The 23,909-nt window shown below is 37.7% G+C and overlaps 3 protein-coding genes across 14 annotated transcripts in view; all 3 read right to left on the bottom strand.

The window, feature by feature from the left end:
• Positions 1-116: 116 nt before the first annotated feature.
• Positions 117-3,822, bottom strand: LOC141754033 (progranulin-like). Its single transcript, XM_074612797.1, has 6 exons — positions 3,671-3,822; positions 3,253-3,402; positions 2,842-3,138; positions 2,525-2,698; positions 999-1,142; positions 117-689 (listed from the first exon to the last, which is right to left on the bottom strand). Exons 2-6 carry the CDS (start codon positions 3,400-3,402, stop codon positions 561-563), a joined length of 894 nt encoding a protein of 297 aa, XP_074468898.1. The 5' UTR covers positions 3,671-3,822; the 3' UTR covers positions 117-560.
• Positions 3,823-5,598: 1,776 nt separating this feature from the next.
• Positions 5,599-16,004, bottom strand: fam133b (family with sequence similarity 133 member B). Of its 10 annotated transcripts, XR_012590554.1 has the most exons (13): positions 15,844-16,004; positions 13,469-13,566; positions 11,542-11,620; positions 11,268-11,423; positions 11,144-11,176; positions 10,258-10,329; positions 9,722-9,820; positions 9,519-9,560; positions 8,707-8,799; positions 7,293-7,343; positions 6,217-6,317; positions 6,023-6,129; positions 5,599-5,906 (listed from the first exon to the last, which is right to left on the bottom strand). XR_012590554.1 is itself a non-coding variant. In XM_074612799.1 (12 exons), exons 1-11 carry the CDS (start codon positions 15,865-15,867, stop codon positions 6,222-6,224), a joined length of 843 nt encoding a protein of 280 aa, XP_074468900.1. In that variant the 5' UTR covers positions 15,868-16,004; the 3' UTR covers positions 5,599-6,129; positions 6,217-6,221. The 10 variants fall into 10 exon arrangements, 8 of the variants coding, with proteins under 8 accessions (XP_074468900.1, XP_074468899.1, XP_074468902.1 ...); XR_012590553.1 differs by having other exon boundaries at positions 6,023-6,317; XM_074612799.1 differs by having other exon boundaries at positions 5,599-6,129.
• Positions 16,005-18,281: 2,277 nt separating this feature from the next.
• The window catches only part of cdk6 (cyclin dependent kinase 6), a 46,462-nt gene continuing 40,834 nt past the window's right edge, over positions 18,282-23,909 (bottom strand). For 2 of the 3 annotated variants that reach the window (XM_074612793.1, XM_074612794.1), the window contains exons 6-8: positions 22,577-22,627; positions 21,735-21,870; positions 18,282-21,553 (exon numbers count right to left, since the gene is read on the bottom strand). In XM_074612793.1, the coding sequence (XP_074468894.1) occupies positions 21,401-21,553; positions 21,735-21,870; positions 22,577-22,627 (340 nt within the window). In that variant the 3' untranslated portion in view covers positions 18,282-21,400. Of the gene's footprint in view, positions 21,554-21,734; positions 21,871-21,907; positions 22,037-22,576; positions 22,628-23,909 lie in introns of those variants that run through there. The other variant, XM_074612796.1, reaches the window with a different exon arrangement.

Below are 23,909 nucleotides of genomic sequence, written 5' to 3'. Positions count from 1 at the left end.
GCAAATGCTTTGTTTTCCCCCACGGCGTAAACCGGATCTGACGTTTTATGGGTGTTCCCATGAATGCTGACTGTATGTATAAGTTCAGGTGGCATGAGAATAGATAGACAATTCACTCACGTTTGCTTATTTTTTTATTTAAATAAGTTCACATGTTTGTAAGTGTTACATTTTCTGTTTTATTTGAAAATATCATGAATTGATTTGGAGTTGGCAGTTCTGCATGGTGTGACTATCTATCGCTGAATCTATCTATCTTCAGAGTGAACATTCTCAACACACACTACCGCAATGGATAAAAACTTTTGCATGAAATCTAAGCTGGTTACTAAAAAAATTATGTTTACATCCCATCATTTGTAAGCACTACAGCATAAAAAAACACTCATCTGAAATGGAATCCACCTTGGATAAAAGAAATAATCATTTGAGGTTGTAAGCACATCATTCAGCCGTCATCTAGGTCTGATGATGATGCATTGTTAGATTTGATCTGAAATATGTAGCCTACCAAAATAATGGCAAAGCTGTTACAGTGCAAAAACTTTAACAACATGCCCTCAGACTGTTTTGACGTCTTCCTGTGCTCCTGAGGGGATCTGAGAGTATCCTTTATTGCATGACAGGGAGGTGGAGTCGCATGTATATCCATACTCACAGCAGTGACGACCATCTGCACAGCACTGGCCCTGAATCAGAACAGATCTTGATGTTAGAAAAAATATTACTGACTAGTAAAATACTGCAGTAAAGGTGATACGCAGGTGAATTTCTAGGTTTTCACACAGAACAAGGACATTGAAACTTATGTCAGCTGCATCAGTTTGTGGTGTTTATGATGTAGACAGACATTTTGAAATTATGCTGATCATTTAATTGTTCTATGCATTACACCCTCTATACTCCTGTTTGTCTAAGCACTTTTGCCTCATTGTTTTCCCTCAGAACATTGCACCATTACATCATGATGGATTTAATATTTCATGCACAATCCGTACCAGTGGGTAGGGGCAGCAGGTCCAATGGCCGTTGGGGCCTTTGCAGCAGGTAGTTCCTGGTTTGCAGAAAAAGGTGGGATCACAGCGAATGACTCCGACCTCAGCGTTGCCGCCACTGGCTTCTGTCAGAGCTGTCATTGGTTTCTGCAAAAGGTACACACAAACTGACCATTATACCCTGGCTATGAATATATTTAAGCATGAATACATATTTATTTTCATATTAGATAACTAGTCATCAATTTTTTTTTGAAATGAGAGATCTTTAAATGATTTTAATCGCAAGAATTTATCTATAATATTAAATATTCATAAACTAAACAACAATCAAAATAAAACCTGCAAGAGCTTTGGCCACTTGGCAGCAATGGAAACAGGAAAGGGGTGGGCTGTAAAACCAAAACAATATCTAAAACAGTGGTTTCCAACCTGGGGTCTGGGCCCCCCTTAGGGGGCGCCAAAGTTCACAGGGGCTGTGCCAGGATTTGTCTGCTCTGGGGTGGTTAAAATTAGATTTGCTCATGTATAACTAAAATTATAATAACACACTTAATGGATAATTTATACAAAAGCCTGTATATAAAACTATTTAAAAAGATATATTTTGCTACTGAACAAAATCGAATGAAATATTCTGCTTCAATCCATATTTGTTGGCATTTAGCCTTTCAAAAACAACATTTTCATTGCGGTCAAAAAACACAATTTGCTCTCTCGATTAACGCACACAAAGGGAGGCCTGCACCTGTATTAAGCAATCTGACAACACCATCAATTAAATTACATTTATTTAACCACATTAACAAAAAATAAGTCGTTACCAAAAAAAAAGATCATATTAAGTATCTGCATTCGCTTGGCGAATACGTCAAGGCGTCATCAATTTATTTATGTTGATGAAACTGACGAGTTCTAGTCATTAAGAAAGTTGATTTAATTTGTAATTTCTTTAGGGTGATTACGTCGGGGGGCTTCAAGAGAAATAGGCTGGGAACCACTGACCTAAAAGATGCTAAAGCACTTTGTAGAGCTAAGTGGAACAGAGAAGGGAGATGTGTAATTTCTCTGTATGTTTTTCATTACAAGGGAAATCTTTCACATTGATGTAGTCATTTGATCCATTTTTAAAATAAAAATATTGATTACAGCACTTTTAAATTTAGGGGAAAAAACACCCTTTGGGTATTATTTGTTAAGATTTTTATCAATCAAGACTCAGGCCTGCCAACATAAGCAAACAAACTCACAACTGTTGTCACAGTTGGATTCAAATTATGCTAAATCCTGATTGGTGCACGGAAGGATGTGACATCACTCTTTTCCAACTAAGCCATGGCCACTTTAACCCAGTGAAAAAAAAGCCAAGACAAAAAACAAAATGCAATGTGCACTGACCCCATCACTTATAGTAAGAAGCTGATTGAAGAAACTGGCTTTCAGGGTCTTTAGTGCTTTATGTGAATGGATGGTCATTCAGATCCCAGGATTTATACACCAAAAGGCACATTTACTGTGATTTGTCCTACCTCTAGCAAGGTGCTTTGGTCTTCTGGAGTTGAGATGAGAGAGGCAGGGACTGAAGACAAACTTTGTTTGGGGGAGAAGGGGTATCTCAGGCCTTGCCTCACACAGTATTGATAAGTGACGTCACAGTTGTAGCCATAAGGACAACAGTGGTAGCCATCCAGACAACACCGGCCCTACAAGTTACAACAAGGTACAGGTTATTTGTTACATGCGCAACAATTACATTCCAAAAAAATTGAGTTGCAAGCTTTGACTTGTCATACCAATAAGGATTCATTGCAGTCGTTATTGTGCAAGAGTATGAAGGTCAACTCACATGATTGATCAAGCAACAGAACCAGAGACCGGTTGGGTGTCTGCAGCAGGTAGTGCCATCGGGACAAGTGGTATAGACGTCACAGTAGACGACTGAGCTCTTTTTTTGTTCTGGCACATGGTTGTTCTCGAGCTCCTGGATGGGAAATGCAGGTAGAACAGGAGTGCTTGGTTCCTCTGCAGCCTCCTTCGTCACCATGGGTATCTTCATCCACGGCTCCTTCTCACACATCTGGGTGACCTGGTTACAGCGATACCCTGAGGGGCAGCAGTGGGCCAAGTCAGAGCAACACACAGCCTAAAGACACGTGAATACAGACACACAGACATTAAGGGAGGAAGATTTGCACCAGTTTTACAGACAAAAATGTTTTAAAAACAACAGGTCAAGTTACTTTATGTGTTAACTTACATTTGGATACGGACAGCAGCTGTACCCATGACTAGTCCTACAGCAGGTGGCGCGATCGGAACAGACATTCCCGTCTGGACATTTGACGGAGCAGGACGCAAACCCCCACACAAACACTCCCACTAACAGCCACAGAGTTATCCTCAACATCTGCAAAAGAGTATTAATATAAAATTAATTTGAATCAGTTACATGTGACACATTATGTGCAGTTTCAGGAAAATTCTTCCTGCATATTTTTAGTTCACAATCTGACTTAAAGGTCAAACTTCTACTGCACAATCACTCTGCTCACTTGCTGCAACTTTCAGTTTCATTTCAGCCTAAACTAGGAACTTACTTTCACTCAAAAACATCACTGATACATTTATGCCAAGAAAGGATTTGATGCAGATTTATACTTTTTATTATCACTTACCTTGCAAGTGAAGTGATTCGAAAGCTTCCTGTTCTACTGTACGTCTCACAGTTTCCTGAAGTGAACTGACACACTGCACCTTCTTTATATGGCAGATCAGTCCCTCCCACTAACCGAACAAGTCTGGAAGTCAAACTGTATCTCACACCCCGTGTCCTGTGACTGTCAGATTAGGACATCAAGTTCCCTGCTAGTTCACATCCACTGACCATACTTGGATTCTAAAAGGAGGGTTTGATTAATCATTGTATGAAGCTGCACACACACACACACACACACACACACACACACACACACACACACTACAATGTTTAAACAGGGAAGACTTTACATGCTCTCATTAACCTTTGAAACCATCAGCATCACAAGACCTGCCTGTAAAACCTCAAAAGTATTGATGCAACATGGATGGGATTTTTTTTTAAAAGTAGAAGTACTTTGAATGTTTCAACCTTTATTCTAATATGACTTTTAAACTCACAGTGGGGGATAGAGCAAGAAGAGCAAGTTTTTAAAAGATATGAACTACTCTTACGTAGTGTAATACATAGATGTGGAATGTAACTCAAGTAAAATTAAGCACAATTTGGAGATACAGTATGTGTACTTTACTTCAGTATATCCATTCTCTGCTACTTTCTACTTCTACTCCAACAGATTCTGTACTTTTTACTCCACTACATGTATAGTTAATTTGCAGATAAAGACTTGACGTACAAAACATATGATCACCTTATAAGATGGGAAACATTGATAAACATGAGACTAACCAACACAATGTTAAGTAGTTAAAATAGACTACACGTCAAACAGCTACATTAAAGGAACAGTGTGTAACATTTCGGGGATCTATAAGAAATGGAATATAATATTCATAACTATGTTTTCATTAGTGTATAATCACCTGAAACTGAGAATTGTGTTTTTGTTAGCTTACAATGAGCCCTTCATATCTACATAGTGAGCAGGTCATCTTCACGGACTCCGCAATGTTGCGTGAGCAGCAGAGTGCAAAACTGTGGTACCAACAGCCGCCGTCTGATTTCCGTTGTTCCTAAAGTAGTGTTATTATGGTAAGGATGACCTCTGAGCGGAGTGGCTCACACTACAGTAGTCTTAGAACGGGAGGAGTGAGCAGAGGGGTACTCAGTTGGTTGCAATCTGCAGCCGCACCACTAGATGCCACGAAATCCTACACACTGTCCCTTTAACATGTTACCTACATGTTAATGCAAAATAAATGATAATCCAACAATATATAACAATCTGAAAAGGGCCATTCTTCCTAATGAATGCCTCTACTTTTTGATACTTAAAGTTCATTTTGATGATATGTTATGTACTTTTGCATTAGTTTTGAATGCATTTGTATTGCAGTATTACTTTTTTAAAGTAAAGTGATTGACTACTTTTTCTACCAATTAATGGATTTCTCTTTTTTAGAAGTCATTGGTAGTATTAGTTCACTCTTGAGTCAGAAACATGTGAGCCCTAACTGAGGTAAACACAATGGGACGTGATGGCATCCAAGTGGGTTGGTTATCTACTTGTTGATAGGCATTAAACAAGGCAACTGGGTCTGCAACCCTCACCTATTATTAATTATTGTTTGATCCTGTATGTTACATATGTTTAGTATGATATGCTGCTGTTTAATGGTAGATTGTATGGCGTGAACCTGTGACAACAAAATGCAATAGTGGAAGTGCAACTGAGGTTTAAATTACACATAATGAGTTTGTTACAGTACAGCAGATCCCAGTACGTTTTAAGGAAGTGAGACTGTACAGAAGCAGATTTGTAACCGTTCGCATTTAAAGTGGGAAGGGCAACCATGAAAGCAAATCCAGTGGGTTAACGGTTGATGGACCATATAAATGTGATTTGTGTATATACTGTATATAAAGGTTGTAACTAAGAAACAGCAATAAAGGCTAAAACAATACTTTATTAATGAATTCCCATTGTTTATACATTTACACTGCAGTGTGACAATTCATCTATCGGAACACTTATCCCTTGTATAAATGTTGACTGTGCAGCTCACATTTCTTATCGCAAGTCCAACTTCAATATGAGGCTGGCGAGACATCAGTTCTACATGCACGACGCAGGCACTAGCATGACAGCCTCATCTAGCAACTAGAAACACAAGATGTCGGGTATGAAACAGAGAGAGCGACTCCGAGAGGGCCAGCATACTGAAGGTGGAAGCAAGTGCCAGTCACATTGAAATCTCCGAGATGAGGTGGGGAAAAAAAAAAGAATATGAGGAATTCACTTCAGTCCCGTCGTTGAAAGAACAATTATCTACAAAAAGCGTGGTGACAAAAATCAACAGAAGATATGTACCGGTAGTTGCCAATTAGAGGGATGGGTGCCTCCCTCGATTTCACTCCACTCACAGAACCCCAGCATTACAAGTCTGTAGATCTCTTGTTCAAGCGTGATGTCCAAAGCTGGATGGGAGAAGTTTTCAGAGGTCAAAGGCAAAAATAACACTACTTGTGAGCTGTCAGGAAGATGAGAGAACCGTAAAGCTTTACGGTTGTTAGTCGAGCTCCGAGTCTGACTGAGATGCTGCCTTCTTTTTCTTTTTTCTGCCGTGTTTCTTGTGCTTCTTTTTCCTCTTCTTCTTGGATTTGTCCTGTGAACGTAAAACATTTGACATTTGTGTCCAAGTCTTTTCTCTTAAATTAAGCATAGATTCCACAGTTGGATTATCAATAATGATTTGTTAGGAGGTGTAGAAATAGCTGCTTTCTGGCAGAGTAGACACTAGTGGCACTTTCACAAGCCAACATTTTGTCCCGTTTAATACGGTTTGTTTGGGCAGTTGTGAACGCAGTAATCGTACTCTGGTGTGGACTAAAACAACCGGTCCGAGACAGCTTGTGAGAGGTTGTCTCGGACCTTTTCCAAGCGAACCAAATCGCAGGCTGTCTGTATGGGCATTTGTTGAGATGGACACAGGTAAACGACAGGTTAACATGAGTGGGAGAGGACTGACCTGGACTTCTGTAGAAGTCTGACGTTTGTTTGACATCTAGGCCGAAGAGAACATACAGAATATGCTAAATAAAGTCTGCAAAAATAGTGACGTTTATAAATATATTTGAGATAAACTGGAGAGGGGGGATTTTTGCGCGCAGTCGATCAGTGCCAAGTCAAAGTGGAAAAAAAAACACAAAATCCGCGATTCCCTGCATAGAAGTGGCAGCTCTCGTGGCGAATAAGATAGATTTGCTCCTTTGTACACACCCCTCAGCAAATTCATTTTTATATTTGGTCCACTTTAATTTTTGCAATTGGTGAAACCGAACCAGACTAAATACAAAACACACCAAAAATATCAATTTCACTCTAATTCGGGCTAGCTAAACGGACAATGGCTTGTGAAAGACATATTGCAGCACCCTCGACAGATGATACTACATGCTGGTTCTGTATTATGAAGATGCACTTCATGTACACCTGCCTGTCCTGAAACATTTTTCAACTCGCAATTAAATCTTACCTACTTACTAAAGTCATACATTGCTGACATTAGTCTTTGCTGTAGTCATGAGATAAGCATCTGCCTCACATCAAACTGTAGACACTAAAAGGAAGTTTGTCTCACTGTGATTTTCTCCTTTTCCTCGCTACTTCTCTTTTTCTTCTTGGCTTCAGCCTGAAGGAAGGAAAAGTTGACATGAGACCATGGAAAAAAGGGAAGTCTCACCCGATACTAAAAGACCCCTTCATTGCAACACTAGTTTCACAATTATGGTACAAGCATCTGCAAAAGCAGTTACAGTAGGTTCACAACTGAATTCACAAGGTCATCTGTTTCTGAGCCAGATCGTTTCCTTCTTTACTGTTGAACTAATCTGGTTAGCATGCCCAATTTATGATAAGTCGCTGTTACCTTTCCCCTTTCACTCAAGGTTTTGCCGTGTTTGCTCAGTTTCACAATCATTTTCATCCAATAACAGGGCTTGAAAGGAAAAACAAGCGGATATTTGGACTCATTAAGCCATTAAGGTGAGGGCTATATTTTTAGAAGGTCATGGTTCATGTGTTATTGATAGTTCAACCACCTTGGTCACACTCTTTACCACTGTAGTCACTTGCTCTCACTCTCATTCACTGAGGTGCTGCATGCAGTCTGCCTCACACGACGTTCAGAGTGACATGAGTTGAACTCGCAGTAGCCGTCAATCTGAATGGGTCAACCTGAGGTCGCGGTTCTCTTCCTGATTTAGGTTGAATGGAGGACAAACGCTGCCAGTTTTAGGTAAATAAGAGTTTTTCATTTAGCGTTTATCAGACTCCCCATGAAGCGTGACAGACAGAAAGCTTGCACATCTGGACGAGTGAGAGAGCGAGTGAGCGTACGGGGAGAACTGAAACTTATCTGTATCTGGCAATTGTGTATTGTAACTGTGAATGGTTTAGTAGTCAAGATTATAGAATGACACTGGATGGGAGTCTTGTGACTGTGACAACCAGAGATTAATCTGTCAGTCTCATGTGAATGGGTCCATCTCAGAAGTCTGACTAATGTAGAGAAAAAACACAGAAATAAAACAAGCCAATCACTTATACACTACTGTGAATCTGACTGTCTCATCAGATGCTCACCGTTTTGACATGTTTGATCGGCCAAAGGCCTACACTGGTACACTATAAGGTTGTTATTATTTATAATTAAACAAGGCTAAAATATCAAGTGTCTTGTTGACTAAAACTGGACTATGAAATGTCTAATGTTCTCTTTGACTAAATATTTGAGGGATTAAGTTGAATAAATTTGATATTTAAAATAATTTTCTTCACCCCAAATTTGAATTAAGAGGAACTAAGAGCTAAAAGCGGAACAAAGAGGAGATTGTAGGTCAAAGCTTTATTATCGAAGGTCTATAAGGGGGGGGGGAGTTTTTTTTTTTTAATGACTGGTCTGGCTAGCTTGTAGTGAATAAAATTGTCACGTAACAGCAATAAGCGGCGAAAGAGATGTGTTACATCTACAACCATATAAGAATAATACTTACTACCTCTTCCCCCTCAGATTCTACAGAGGACTCTGAGGATGAGTCTTTATAACTTCGCTCGGCCTTCCTTTTTCTTTTACGGCTCTTGTCATCCTGACAGACACAAGATTTACATCACAATTACGAATGCTTTACATCACCTAGACTCAAAAGTGTTGGACTCAATTTGACTGGCAAGAACAAGAGACAAGAAATGCGATAAAAAAGCATCACATATTTGTGGAAATATACACAAGGTCAAAAAGATTACAGGGATAATTTGGGTGTTTTGAAGTGGGGTTGTATGAGGTACTTATCCATAGTCAGTGTATTGCTTACAGTAGATGACAGTCGGCACGCCCCCAGCTTGGAGAAACTGACAGGAGTACCGACACGGGAGCAAAATTTAGAACACTTTCCCTTTATCTTGCCGTCAGACAGCCCTTTCTGACAGGGAACTGAGCTGAAAGTTAAACGCATCTATGCTCTCTCTTGTCTCTTCAAAGCCAGCAGGCTGAGATGACAAAAACAGTATAGATACGTTTCACTCTTAGTTCCCCTTCATAGCATACACTTAAACCGATATTGTTTTTTTTAGGTGGCTAAAATAGGTTTTGTTGCCAGCCCCGTTCACAGCAGTACATTGATTTGCCCCGTTGCTGGTACTCCTGTCTGTTTCTCCAAACTGGGTGCGTGCTGACCCGTCATCTACTGTAAGTAATACACCTACTATGGATAAGTACCTCATACAACTCCACTTCAAAATCACCTGTACTATCCCTTTAACACCATCAAAAAATGTGTTAAGTGGGTTACTGAATAAGAAAAGTTACCTTATCTTTGTCCCCTTCTTCCTTGATTCTTTTCTTTTTCTTCTTGGGAAGAAAAACAACATCTAGATTAAACACTGGCATTGAAAAAAACAAAACTTGATGTCATTGTAATGTAGGACAACTGTTTGACGGCACATTTTTAAAACCAGAACCTGATTCTTTTGAAGTGTACTGAAACAAGCTAGTTGGAAAAAAAGAAAAACCTTGCTTTCCGCATCAGACTCTTCCTCTGAGCTGTCTGATGCTCTCTTGGTGGATGACTTCTTTCTCTTCCGCTTTTTCTTCACACTCTTCTTTTCATCCTGTATACACAAATAGAAATACAGTCAAACCGCGTAATGCATTGCGTGCAAGACAATTTCATGGAGTTGCAGGATTGATCAGGGAACAGATCACAGCCTTCTTTAAATTGATCAGTTTGGGCTATATAACGTAAAATCTATTTCTGATCAGTTGTTAACTGTAAACCAATTCACTCTCTCTATTCAAACACAGGAAGTTATTCTGAGAATTAACCTGTCAACGAGCACCACAAGCACACAACAGCCAACAGCAATCATCAATCAAATCACATCAGTCAGGATCATCCAGCAGAGCCGGTTCTGAATAAGAAGCTTTGTCTCTATTTCAGGAGCACAATGCTTCTAAATTGCAGCTGTTGGATTATGAGTCACAAAATGTATTGTCTTTAGTATTTGGCAATATCTAGTAACACACGTTAAAGTCTGTAATGACTTACCACGTCTTCAGATTCTGAGGAGGAGCTGCTGGGGGAATCAGAACTCGATGAGGAGGAGGAAGATGAAGAATGCTTGACCAAAACACAATGAAAGCAGGGTTCATTAGACTTAAGGTTATTTGCTTGTTTGGGGATTGGAACACAGTAAGAGACCATCTCAAGGCCCTGACACACCAAGCTGACAGTCGGCTGTCGGACAGTTTGGGGCCGTCGGTGAGCGTCCGTCACCCTAGTTTTTATTAGTTACTGGTTGTTATTATGAGCTCGTCAGTGAGCGAAATCACTCTGATTGGCTGTTCAGCTTAAACGAATCAGTGCACGAGAAGAGAAACAGAAGTGAGGAAAGCAAAAAAAACAACAACGAGTAAAGTCAAGAGGAGAAACACAGAAGACTTCTCATTTTTCATCTTCATCTCATCTGATCATTCAATACACAGATATTTTCACAGCGACATGGCCATATGGAATGACGCTAAGTGGTGAGTGAGAGTGGTCGGCAAACGCTGCATAATTTCATGTACGTATCATATCAACGGCTTGTATATCCACTCCTCAGTCTTCCGGTTTCCCTTTTTGAATGACGAATACAGACTATCGCCGCCTGCTGGTTTGGAGAGTTATTTCCTCTCACACAGGCGTAGAACGTACGTGGTAACTGGCCGTCGGCTGTAGTCTTTGCGGTGTTTTCGGGTGCAACTTAACGGCCAAAACAAAGGCGACGCAACAGGCGGCCTTTGTCGCAGCTAGTTCTATGATGTCGGGTTGGTGTGTCCCCAGCTTCAGAGTACAAGCAGGCAGTGTGTGTGTGTGTGTGTGTGTGTGTGTGTGTGTGTGTGTCAGTACTGTGGCACAACTGGCCATCAAAATACTGGAGGTCTCTCCTCACCCTGTTAGATTTCTTCTTCTCTTTCTTCTTTTTCTAAACACAAATGAAAAGCCAAAGTCAGTAAATATGATGATGATTTAAGAGTGAGATCATTCAAATGTCTGATGAGGAAGAGATAACATACCTCTTTTTTCTCTTTCTTCTCCTCTTTTTCCTTGTCTGTTGTCTTTTTGTCTGTTGTCTTTTTGTCTGTTGTCTTTTTGTCTTTCTCCTTGTCTTTGTCACTTGACATGGCACCCATCAACTTCTCTCGGTTCTTTGCCAATTCTTTCCTCCATTTCTGAAAACAACAGCAAGTATAATGGACTCATTACTCTTGACACTCATAGCAGGGATTGCAAATAATATGAAGAAAAAGACAGGGATCATTATGGTCAGTCAGCATAATACAAACATACCACGTTCATTTTGTCCTCAAAGACAGCCAGGGCTCGAGAGCCCTTCTTCTTCTTCTCCAGCTGCTCCTTTAACTCTTCCCTGATGAAGAGACAGTAAATCAGTTGGAAGACAATTTATATTGTAAAGCTCGTCAGCAGACGTCTGCCCAAACTGGAGAAAGCCCCTGTCAGCTGCGGCTCTTCATATCACCACTTCACTGGCGGCTACTTCTTTTAAAATCCCTCCCATGCAATGTTTAAACTGATCGTCTACTTTTCATCAGCAAGAATTTACAGTAAACAGAAAATGCATAACTCCCTTGTCCTATTAATGTCCAGCATTTGTTTGATGAATCAAGATTCTTCTGTTTTCCTGTTATAATAAAATATAATTAATTGAAGGCCCTTAACTAATACCAGACATGGGTAATTTATGTCCCCTTACTTTTTAATATTGCATTGAAAACACGTTGCTCTTTCGGTAATGCAAATGGAAGTTTCATACTGACGGTGAAGAGGAGCAGATAAAGACTTAAATGTGCCCCCTTGTGGCTAAGATTGGAGTGCATTTCATTTACGATCAGATATGACAATTTACAAGAGAAGAATTGATCCATGTAAAATACAGTGGGAGGAGAATTTTTTCCCCCCAAAAGGTTAAAAAAACAAACAAAAAAAACCTCTTAACTGCACAAATTAAAGCTGCAGTCGGTAGAATTGGAGAAAATATGATTAGAAAAAGTTATTTTTATAAAGCAGCCACTATATCCTGACAGTAGTGCATGAGACTAATGGCATCAAATATGAATAAATAATATGTTACTGTAATGCCTATTTCTCACCTCAAATGTTTTCAGAAACATCTTGTAATGTACTGTTTAGCTGTAAAATGATAAAGTTTGTGACCCGGCAGCCATGTTGAGATCAGTTGAAGAAATACCAGCACCGCCCACCAGCCAGAGCACAGCCAATAGGAACGCTCTCTCTGAAATGACCAGTGATTGGCCAGAGTCTCCCATCACGGGCTAGATCTTTTAAAGCCTGAAAAACAGAGCCATGAGGAGGCGCAGAAGTCTAGTTTTCTCCCAGAACACTTGAATTATAATACGCTGAAAGGTTATTATGGAATTTTTGCCCAATGATGCCAAAATATTCTGCCTACTGCAGGTTTCGTTCATATATTTTCATAGCAATATATTCCTGACATAGATATATATTTTTTTCTCTCTGCAAGAACTGGAAGCTCTTTGCTTGCAGAAAGCAAATTATTTATGGACTGCGCTTTTTCTTGCTAGCAGAGTTTTGAATGTTTCATGGGGGGGACCAATAAACGTAAATACACAAGTAAAATGGTTAGATGATGCGGTTGACAGATGAATCTGCATAATTTATAATCAATGCATATTGGGGCTATGAAAGAAACGGCCCTTATTTTACACACATCAAAGGACCTTCCCCTCTGCTCTCAATCTTCTTTGGTAGCTCAGTTGTGAGAGCACCCTGTCCTGGAATAATGCTGATGTTGCAACTATACTGACTATTCATTGGGTAAAACACTATCAAAAAGGGGGATAAACCTATCACTTTTTTGCTGCTGTGACATTAAATTTGAATAAGCCAGTGTCATTCAAATTCTCTACGCAGGAAAATCCTATGGATGCATTAAGGACCAAGAAGTCTTAACACTAAGATAGCAAGTACAAGTGTTATTAAATCAAACCGTTTCTTTATCTATCTTATCCCAGTAGACAAAGTGCTGGTTCTGGCTGTCTGTAGGGAGAACCATGGACTAGAAAACTGCACATCCTCCCAGCAACAGTATCTTAAACGGCTACATTGAGCTGCGATATTGATTGACATGGTTGTAACATAATTCTCAGAAATAAGAGTTCATTTTTGTTACCAAGGAACAAATATTTATATCAGGGTAGTAAGGAGGTTTACTCACCATGTTGGTCGAGGTCTGCTTAAATAATCTTGTATAGTTGGTCCGGCGTTATTTGCCGGTCCCCTGGCTCTTGCAGCAGCAATGGGGTTAATGTAAGCCTGGAACAAACAGAGGAAAGCATTTTATACCCATTTCTAATGGAGGATGTTGGAAATACACCCAGATGCCAGATTAGTAGGCACTGAGATAAACAGTATATAGTTCTACAACACCAACACATACCCAATTTAACCAGAAAAAAAAAATGGAAAGATCTCTAAAATGAAATGTAAATGTATTTTGACCCTGAACCATTTAGTGCTTTGTAATAAACCAGCAGGAGTGTTCTGAAATCAATTCTCTGTAACCAAAAACAAAGGAATAACATTTATCCACACTTTCTTTTAGTTTAATAGGACCCTGCTAATGATTCACAGCTATATATATATATATAAGTCTTTATATATATATATATATATATATATATAAGTCTTTATATATATATATATATATATAAAGACTCAAGAAGCAAAGAAAAATACTGCGCAACGTCACCACAAGATATTGAAAAACAAAAAAAACTAGATGGTTAGTGAATATCTGTGGATTTTGGACTCTTGGTTGCATTAGTAGTTTCATATATTGTATATCTGACATCTATCTATCTGATGATTCATCATTTTATTGAATCATTTGGCATTTTAGTTACACTTATTTATAAGCAACTAACCATCTAGGTTTTTTTTTTTGCATCCACACACAGAGAAGAGTCTCCAAAAATAAATGAATAGATAAATAAATACACAAATAAATAAATAAAATAAAAATACCTTAAATGAAGCAAATGTTAATTTTGAAATAAATAAATAAAAATACCTTAAATGAAGCAAATGTTAATTTTGAAATAAATAAATAAAAATACCTTAAATGAAGCAAAGGTTAATTTTGAAATAAATAAATAAAAATACCTTAAATGAAGCAAATGATAATTTTGAAATAAATAAATAAATAAAAATACCTTAAATGAAGCAAATGTTAATTTTGAAATAAATAAATTAAAATACCTTAAATGAAGCAGATGATAATTTTGAAATAAATAAATAAAAATATCTTAAATGAAGCAAATGTTAATTTTGAAATAAATAAATAAAAAATACCTTAAATGAAGCAAATGTTAATTTTGAAATAAATAAATAAAAATACCTTAAATGAAGCAAATGTTAATTTTGAAATAAATAAATAAAAATACCTTAAATGAAGCAAAGGTTAATTTTGAAATAAATAAATAAAAATACCTTAAATGAAGCAAATGATAATTTTGAAATAAATAAATAAATAAAAATACCTTAAATGAAGCAAATGTTAATTTTGAAATAAATAAATTAAAATACCTTAAATGAAGCAGATGATAATTTTGAAATAAATAAATAAAAATATCTTAAATGAAGCAAATGTTAATTTTGAAATAAATAAATAAAAATACCTTAAATGAAGCAAATGTTAATTTTGAAATAAATAAATAAAAATACCTTAAATGAAGCAAAGGTTAATTTTGAAATAAATAAATAAAAATACCTTAAATGAAGCAAAGGTTAATTTTGAAATAAATAAATAAAAATACTTTAAATGAAGCAAAGGTTAATTTTGAAATAAATAAATAAAAGTACCTTAAATGAAGCAAATGATAATTTTGAAATAAATAAATAAATAAAAATACCTTAAATGAAGCAAATGTTAATTTTGAAATAAATAAATTAAAATACCTTAAATGAAGCAGATGATAATTTTGAAATAAATAAATAAAAATACCTTAAATGAAGCAGATGATAATTTTGAAATAAATAAAAATACCTTAAATGAAGCAAATGTTAATTTTGAAATAAATAAATAAAAATACTTTAAATGAAGCAAAGGTTAATTTTGAAATAAATAAATAAAAGTACCTTAAATGAAGCAAATGATAATTTTGAAATAAATAAATAAATAAAAATACCTTAAATGAAGCAGATGTTAGTTTTGAAATAAATCAATAAATCAAATAAAAATACCTTAAAAGATAAAGATATTGTCCAAACATGTTATGAGCTAACGTCACAGTTAGCATTGTAGCTTAGCAACCACTAATACTAGAGACTCGCTTTTTTTAGCATTAGCAGCAAACACGATGCACCAAATAATGAAAACCTACAAACATACATATAATGAAGAGCATGTTGTTGTATTTTCAAAAGGAGATGTGTATTAAAGGACCCTTGTCTAGGCCTAGCATAGCCTAGCTACATTAGCTCCAGCTAGCCTAGCCTAGCATTAGCATTTAGCATAACGTTAGCTTATCTTATAGCGGATATAATCTGTGGTTTCTCAGTTTTACTCTCATATTGTGTGACATAACTCACCACTCGATTGTCTCTCTTGCCCATGTCGAGTTAGTGATGGGGATCGATATCCAGCAGAGAGAAACCATCAGTGCTAGCTGGCTAACATCGACCTGGTAGCATCATCAGACTGAGAGGAGGCTGAGAGGCGACTCTTCTTCTTTCTGATGTTTTTTAGAGGTTGGTGTTGGATAACAACGATGAGGTCTGTTAGCGCCACCAGGTGGTATGGAGTGTAAACACCGCTAACACAATACAATACAATACAATAACATAAAATGAAATGAAATGAAATGAAATGAAATGAAATGAAATGAAATGAAATAAAATAAAACAAAACAAAACAAATAAAATAAAATAAAATAAAATAAAATAAAATAAAATAAAATAAAATAAAATAAAATAAAATAAAACAAAATAAAACAAAATGCAACAAAATAAAACAAAACACAGTAAATAAAATAAATAAAATAAATAAAATAAATAAAATAAATAAAATAAATAAAATAAATAAAATCATGTAATTCTCCGACTCTTTTCTGAATTCTAGAAAACTTGCCCCGTTAACTCTTCTTCCCAGTTCCATTGCCTCTGCCACCCTTTCTTCAATCTGTGTTATATCAATATTAAAATAAAAATAAAATAATAATAAAATAAAAATTTAATTAAATTAAATTAAATTAAATAAAATAATGTAATTCTCCTTCTCTTTTTTGAATTCTAGAAAACTTCCCTTTTCACTCTTCTTCCCAGTTCCATTGCCTCTGGCACCTTTTTTTTAATCTGCGTTATATCAATATTAAAATTAAATAAAATAGAATAAAATAAAATAAAATAATGTACTTCTCCAACTCTTTTTTGAATTCTAGAAAACTTGCCCCGTTAACTCTTCTTCCCAGTTCCAATGCCTCTGCCACCTTTTCTTCAATCTGTGTTATATCAATGTAAATCTACTGTTACGGATATGTGCAATAACATGCTGATCACTCTGTGCAATAATTATATGATGCTGTGCAATAATTATATAATTATCTGACGGACACTTTGTGCAATAATCTGGCAAAACTGTAATCTGGCAAAATTGTCATCTCATCAATATACATATTGTATTTTTATATTTTATATTGTATTATCTTTTATATTTATATTATTGTATTATCTTTTATATTTTTTATATTTATCTCTTTTTTTATTGTATTATCTTTTCATTAGCACCTATGGGATTGTCACAATCTAATTTCGTTGTACTACACAATGACAATAAAGGGCTGAATCTTGAATCTTGAATCTTCTTTTGCACTTAATCTGCTAATTAATTAATTAATTTCCTTTGATCCAAATGTCTGTTGTTACTCTATCAAATTATCTGGTCTGACTCTGTTGGTCTCTTCAGTTCACATGCTCCTTCACAGTACTATGTTCTAGTTTTGAAATTGGCACTTATAGTGAAACAGAATCATAACACAAATGAAATGATAAAAAAAAGTTAATTTATTAAGAAATATATGTTCTTGTGCTGGTATGAAATAGAAGCTTGTTTCTAAGAAAAGACTGTGTGACAAAATGCAAGTATTAAAACAAATTACAACAGCAATTCTGCTTCCTCTAATGTTCCCTCAATCCAAAAATCAATAATCCAAAAATCATACCTACTAGGACTGTCAATCGATTAAAATATTTAATCACGATTAATCGCAAATTAATTACAAATTAATTACAAATTAATTACAAATTAATCACACATTTTTTTATCTGTTCAAAATGTACCTCCAAGAGAGATTTGTCAAGTATTTAATGCTCTTAACAACATGGGAGTGGGCAAATATGCTTGCTTTCATGCAAATGTATGTATATATTTATTATTGGAAATCAATTAAAACACAAAACAATGACAAATATTGTCAGGAACCCTCACAGGTACTGCATTTAGCATAAAAAGTATGCTCAAATCATAACATGGCAAATTCAATCCCAACAGGCAACAACAGCTGTCAGTGTGCTGACTTGACTATGACTTGCCCAAAACTGCATGTGATTATCATAAAGTGGGCATGTCTGTAAAGGGGAGACTCGTGGGTACCCACAGAACCCATTATCACTCACATATCTTGAGGTCAGAGGTCAAGGGACCTCTTTTTAAATGGCCATGACAGTTTTTCCTCACCAAAATTTAGCGTAAGTTTGGAGCGTTATTTATCCTCCTTCGCGATAAGCTAGTATGGCATGATTGGTACCAATGGATTCATCAGGTTTTGTAGTTTCATATAATTCTAGTATTTTCACTCTAGCTTTAAAACTGAGCCAGCTACTTCCTAAAACTTGCAACTTGCGTTAAAGAAATTAGTGGCTTTAAAATGAATTTGCGTCAACGCATTAACTTTGACAGCCCTAATACCTACACATTGTCTAGAACGAATCGTTAATCTGTCAATCACACTTACAAATGAGTCCGAAACAACTTTCACAAAAAGCTGCTTTTTATTCAACTGGTGCAACACAATAATAAGACACCAATGCCTGCATTAATACACAAGTATAATGCCATGATTGTGTTGTTCCTACTCGCCATTTCCATATGCTTAAAACAAATGTGACATAGGAACATATGTGTAATTTGAAATATACATTGGTTTCAAAACAGTGAAAGTTCTAAAAGCTCAACAGTGGACTTCAGTTTTGTGTTATGAGATTGAAATGCGTTTATTGTATTATTTGAATTCTATTTAGAGCTTTCATTGCATTGTACGCGCCACTGACACCAGATGTGAGTCGTTATCAAACTTCACACAGTGCTTATTCAAGCAGACAATTATACATGAATCTACATTGTGTTCGCCACCTAGCAATTAAAAGTTGCTGGCAATAAAACAGTTGATACAGGCAGTTATCTTCAGACAGTAATGACTACAGTAACATATGTGATAAATAGGAATGACAGTAGACTGTGATCCACGATGATGATGGGACAGCTTGAAAGAAAACCTGAAGGAGTTGTGATGTGGTCAGTTAGTAGCCCAGGGATGTGCAAACTGTGCCCGAAAGGTTCGGACGACCTTAACAAGAACCTGAGACAGTCAAGAGTGTTTCTGTGTGTGTGTGCTAGCAGCACTACCTGTTAAGAAAACGTAAACCAGTGTTAAAATATGTTACTGTTCTGCAAGAACTACTACATACAAAAATACAACTCTGCATAACTTGCTTTTTCCTTGCTGGTAAAAAAAAAAAAAAAATGTAATATAACTGGACATAACTGTAAAATAAAGCAACAACTGTACACAACATATTTGTGCATTATTTCATTATCAAAAACCACTGTAAAATTCACTCTCAATCCAAAGCTAATGAAATTCAACAAGCACCCACAGAGCCCGCCCGACATTTTCAACAGACAAAATACTCTTTGCCCAACGACATTCCACCGACCCTCGCTATACTCTACGTCTATCCATTTTTTACGACATATCTATGGGCTGACGATGCACGTATCAAAAGTTTTCTATCGTTACAGCTTGTATGTAGCACTCTATACTGTACAGTACCAATGCCTATCCTTTATACATTCCTTACATTGTCAAACTATTCTTACACAAATTCTATAATCATCTAAAGAGTTGGTGTAATTGGTGTAAGAATATTGTATGCCCCAGCATCTTAAAAAAAACAACAAAAAAAAAAACTTGATGAAAACAAGTATATAAGACTTGTCAATAAAATTAAAATTAAATATTGGCAACACTATTCTGTGCCAAATGTATTCATGTTGAATAGTGCTGGTGGGACTTTCTCCACCTATTGCAAGCCTGTGCATTACTGTAACATTCGGATAGTAAATAATTGTATCTTAGAATGATAAAATGGCAGACAAGTGAGTGGCAGGAACATTTCTGTTAGGTTCTTTTCATCATTGTCTCAGCAATGGTATCAGCCCATTTATGATGAGTTCCTTGAAGAGTGCAGAAACCATTAGAATCCCGCTACTGGTCTGCAGTTACTCAGGACATCCTCAAGGTGGCAGTATTATAATAAACGTAGGACTGGAATGATAAGACATGGCAGTGAGTGGCTGGCTTGTGATGCCCAATAATGTTTCTATAAGAAGTTGTGTACATGCTAATGTCAGTGGTAGTGCACACACTTAAAAGTACATATCTGTGAGCGTGCTTGTACTGTATATCTGCTCACTGCACACACCCACAGTGAGCATGAAGGCAGGTGAGATCCATGCTGTCCACCCAGGCTCCTGTGTGGTCCGCTCCTCCGGTCGAGAGGGCTCTTGTGAGGCTAAACACTGGTTATAAAGAGGCGTCTGCTTCGTGGCCTCTAAAGTCCGCTTGCCCACTACTACCAGTCAATCTGAGATGCAAGTCTCTTTGCATTGTTAACACAGTCAATCATCAACATTTAACAACCTAAAAGCAGCAATTACAATCCATCAGTTCATGGAAGGAGGATAGCTTTTGTGCATTTTTTCCGAGGGGGGGTGAGAGCGTTGGTGTCATCTTTCTTGACACTATCTTTACCCTCTATTTAGGAGTACTTTCCTTGAGCTCTGTACATTGTCTATAAAAAAGTATTGGTCTATTTCATGTTTTGGTTTTATGTACGGTACAAAATCACAGTTGATTAAGCTTTTTTGACACTGATTATAATTAAAAAAAGGTCTCTTTAAAGTTAAAGAGAAAACAAATCTCTACAAATGGATCTAAATCACAAGTATAACTGGTGCATCCAACTGTTTTTGTGATTTTTAGTTAAATGCATCTGTATCTGAAGGGGGTCAACAGCTGACATAAACTACAATATTTATTATTGAAAAGAACCAATCAGTGGAAGGATACCAGTAAAATGTGAAGGTACTTGAGTATGAGGCACAAATCTGTCTAGAGCAGATCATCTTAAAGGGTATGTGCGAAGAGGCAATAAGGCCACAATGAGGTCTGTGGACACTGAAGGAGGTACAGCGTTCCCTAACTGGGAGACTTTGACCTGACACTGCTGCATATCTCGCTCTACGGCCAACTGGCAAAGAGAAAGCCACTGTTGAAAAATCGCATGACATTTCCGCTTGTATTTGCCCAAAGGCATGTGGGAGCAAAAGAAGGCTCCATGGTGGGATGACACCACAACCAAGCTTTTTGACCAACAAACTAAATGCTATGCAGAGCAGAAGGCTGGTAGCATCATGTTGTAGCAATGGTAAGAAGTAAAATAAATGCAGCAAAATACAGAATAATCCTGGAGGAAAAGCTGCTGTCATGTTGGCAGAAGACTTTTTCGAGGATTTTTCCAAAGAAGAATGATTTAATCACATAGACTCAAGGCTGTAAATGATACTAAGGGTGCCTATACATGCCTCAGTATCAATCACTTTTTGATTTATATTTGTACTAAAATTACATCTATTTCTACTGATTTATTTTCACTTTGACATTTAAGATCTGTCAGTGTCAAAAAAGCTTGATTAACACACCTTAATTTAACACTGTAATAATAATAAAACATGAAAAACACCAAGGCGGGGTGCGCACAATACTTTTTATAGACACTGTGTGGGATGATTAAGGGCGAAGGAGGACGGTCAGGCAGTCCTCTCCTCCATAGTGGGCTTGTTGCTGGGGATGGGCTGGGCCGCGTACACACTTCTACTGTGGCTGTCCACGCTTTGAAAATAGGGGTGGCTGAGCGCGGCAAAGGCCGATATTCTCCTGGAGGGGTTGAAGGCGAGGAATTGCTGCAAAGGAGAAATAGAAGAAAATGAGATGGACTATAAATAAAGTAGATGATCAATTAATGTATAACTGCAATATTATGATATAAAGACATTTCTAGATTTAGAGGACCTGGTAAATCACTGAAAACAAGTACTGCATGATGAATTGGGATTGGTTTGTACAGTAGCCAGTACCACCCACCATTAAGAGGGCCCGTCCTTGCTCGTCCATGTCTGGAACTAAGTCCTCTATTGGCTTAGGGGGCCGGGGGGTGAAGGCACTCTGTGGTAGGGCCACTTCCTGGGGCCAGTCCTCCGCAGAAGGTACTCCAACAACACTGTGGGATTAAAATGATCATTAGTGACTTCAGATCAGCAATGTTCAGCATTCAATGCACTCCAGTTCAGATGTTTGTTAAAATCCTCCCAGGTTTGTTTTGTTTTCTTGCGTGGACGTGGTCACCGTGATGTCGCCCATTGGTTTGTAGACTGCCGTTTTGAAGCCTTGTTTTTTGCAACCAGAAGTGAGACGAGAGGATGGATATAAGTACAACCGAACGCTGAATATGACATTTTTAGGCGACCAAAATGTATCAATTAACTTTTATGTTGTAAGACTAAAACGCGGACAACTCCCAGGTAGCAACCTGTCAATCACAAGGTAGCCACACCCTAATGCATCCCCTGCTTTATGGTTTATTTTACTCTAAATAGGACCAAAATTTACTAAATGAACATCATGCTGTATTGAAGAAGACTTGAAACTAGCGATTGAGACCATAAACTCATGTTTACAATGTTTACTGAGGTAATAAATCAAGTGAGAAGTAGGCTCATTTTCTCATAGACTTCTATACAATCTGACCTCTTTTTGCAACCAGAGGAGTCGCCCCCTGCTGGCTATTAGACAGAATGCAAGTCTAAGGCACTTCCTCATTGGCTTCACTTTTCAGGCCCGAAGGTTGCCGCTTGATTCAGACTCAAGCAAAGAAAACATACAGGGCCTCAGAAACTGTAACAGGAAATACAGCCAATAATACTTACTCAAAAATCTTTCCCAGCTGATCAACATCTGAGTTTCCTCGAAATAGCGGTCTGCAAAGTGAAAATAAACACAAGCTCAGTTTGACTTACAGTATGTGCGGCACAAAATACATGTAGATACAGGAAAAGGTTTAAAATGCATTTTGGTTAATTATGTTCTCATTGACCTACTTTAGATGTGAGCCTCACTATCCCACGGTACACTGCAGACAAACAACCCTAACATATAAGCTACTACCTCAAGGCAAAGAGGAATGTTTGACTCTGATGTGAGCGTTTGAAGTCGCCACACACTGGCAGCTCCATCCCATGTAGTCAGGATTGTGAAGCGGTGCTGGTAGTACCACTGAAAAGGGGAGGGAGGGAGGGATGAAAGGAGGGAGGAGAGCGGCAGCAGGGCTGCTGGTGGTTCCTGTGGCTTTGGGCCGTCTTCGGGTGCCCGTGGGCGGCCATGCCTGCCCTGGCACCCTCACAAATTCCAGTAGTCATCATCGGCACAAGCCTGCCGGCCGCCGCACGGTACAGAAAAAGCCTATTTATCCCTCATGAGTGTGGGTTTTGCTCTGTGTGTGTGTAGGAAAGTGGGAGGGAGAGGCGTGTGACAGAAACGTTGGATTATTCTAACAGAGGCAGAGAGGTATGGGAACTAGACCTTCCTGCTGGAGTTCCTCTGAAAGGAAATGAGGAGGCGTTGCTGTCAAAGAGACTTTCCTCTTAACACTAACGATGGCAACATTACTTTTCTATATGTGTTACTCCCAAAATCACATTATGAAATCAGGTCAGAGGAGCTTTCTTTTTGTTATATTCTACTGATTAGTCACCAGCAGATGTCAATGTAATGCAGGATATTGTCACATAAGGTGTGCTTGCATGCATGCGTGTATGCGTTCTGTATCCAGGCACAAACACAGTTCAAGTGCATCCCACTTCACTGAAGTCAACAGCCGGGCTAGCCAACATGTGCTCCCTGTGTTTTCCCACTCGCAGGAAGCTTCGCATAGCTCAACACCCACACTTTCCTACAGACTCAGACACTGGGAAATTAGTCACACAGGGGTATTTTGCACTTCTTTTTTTTTTTTTTTGACAGTGACGGCAAACTCTTTGTCACATGCTTGAGTTCGGAAGTGGAATTGAGATACAGAGTTTGTTTCAATGATTCACAACTGGCATCCTGAACTAATGGATGTCTCAGTGTTGCTTTACTCCTGAACCTCTCTGCTTTAAAACATCTGACTGAAAGGAGGATCACGCCACATAGGTCTTTCGGGGTAAAGCACTGCACTGAGGTTTGAAAGCCATTCAAGATCAGACCAAACCAGTTCTGACT

Source organism: Sebastes fasciatus, chromosome 17 (assembly GCF_043250625.1).
Source record: "Sebastes fasciatus isolate fSebFas1 chromosome 17, fSebFas1.pri, whole genome shotgun sequence".
In the NCBI taxonomy this organism is placed as follows: domain Eukaryota; kingdom Metazoa; phylum Chordata; class Actinopteri; order Perciformes; family Sebastidae; genus Sebastes; species Sebastes fasciatus.
Note: the sequence above shows the minus strand (reverse complement) of the source record. Positions and strands in the feature narration are given on the sequence as shown.

What these genes read in the sequence shown, in the direction of transcription:
- LOC141754033 (XM_074612797.1), bottom strand. Translation starts at nt 3,402, where the DNA reads ATGTTGAGGATAACTCTGTGGCTGTTAGTGGGAGTGTTTGTGTGGGGG. An exon ending in GCTGCTGTCCGTATCCAAAT is followed by an intron (nt 3,139 to 3,252) that starts GTAAGTTAACAC and finishes ACGTGTCTTTAG; the next exon opens with GCTGTGTGTTGCTCTGACTT. An exon ending in ACCAAAGCACCTTGCTAGAG is followed by an intron (nt 1,143 to 2,524) that starts GTAGGACAAATC and finishes TACCTTTTGCAG; the next exon opens with AAACCAATGACAGCTCTGAC.
- fam133b (XM_074612798.1), bottom strand. Translation starts at nt 15,867, where the DNA reads ATGGGCAAGAGAGACAATCGAGTG. An exon ending in CCTCAGAATCTGAAGACGTG is followed by an intron (nt 9,821 to 10,257) that starts GTAAGTCATTAC and finishes TTGTGTATACAG; the next exon opens with GATGAAAAGAAGAGTGTGAA. An exon ending in AATCTGAGGGGGAAGAGGTA is followed by an intron (nt 7,344 to 8,706) that starts GTAAGTATTATT and finishes TCCTTCCTTCAG; the next exon opens with GCTGAAGCCAAGAAGAAAAA.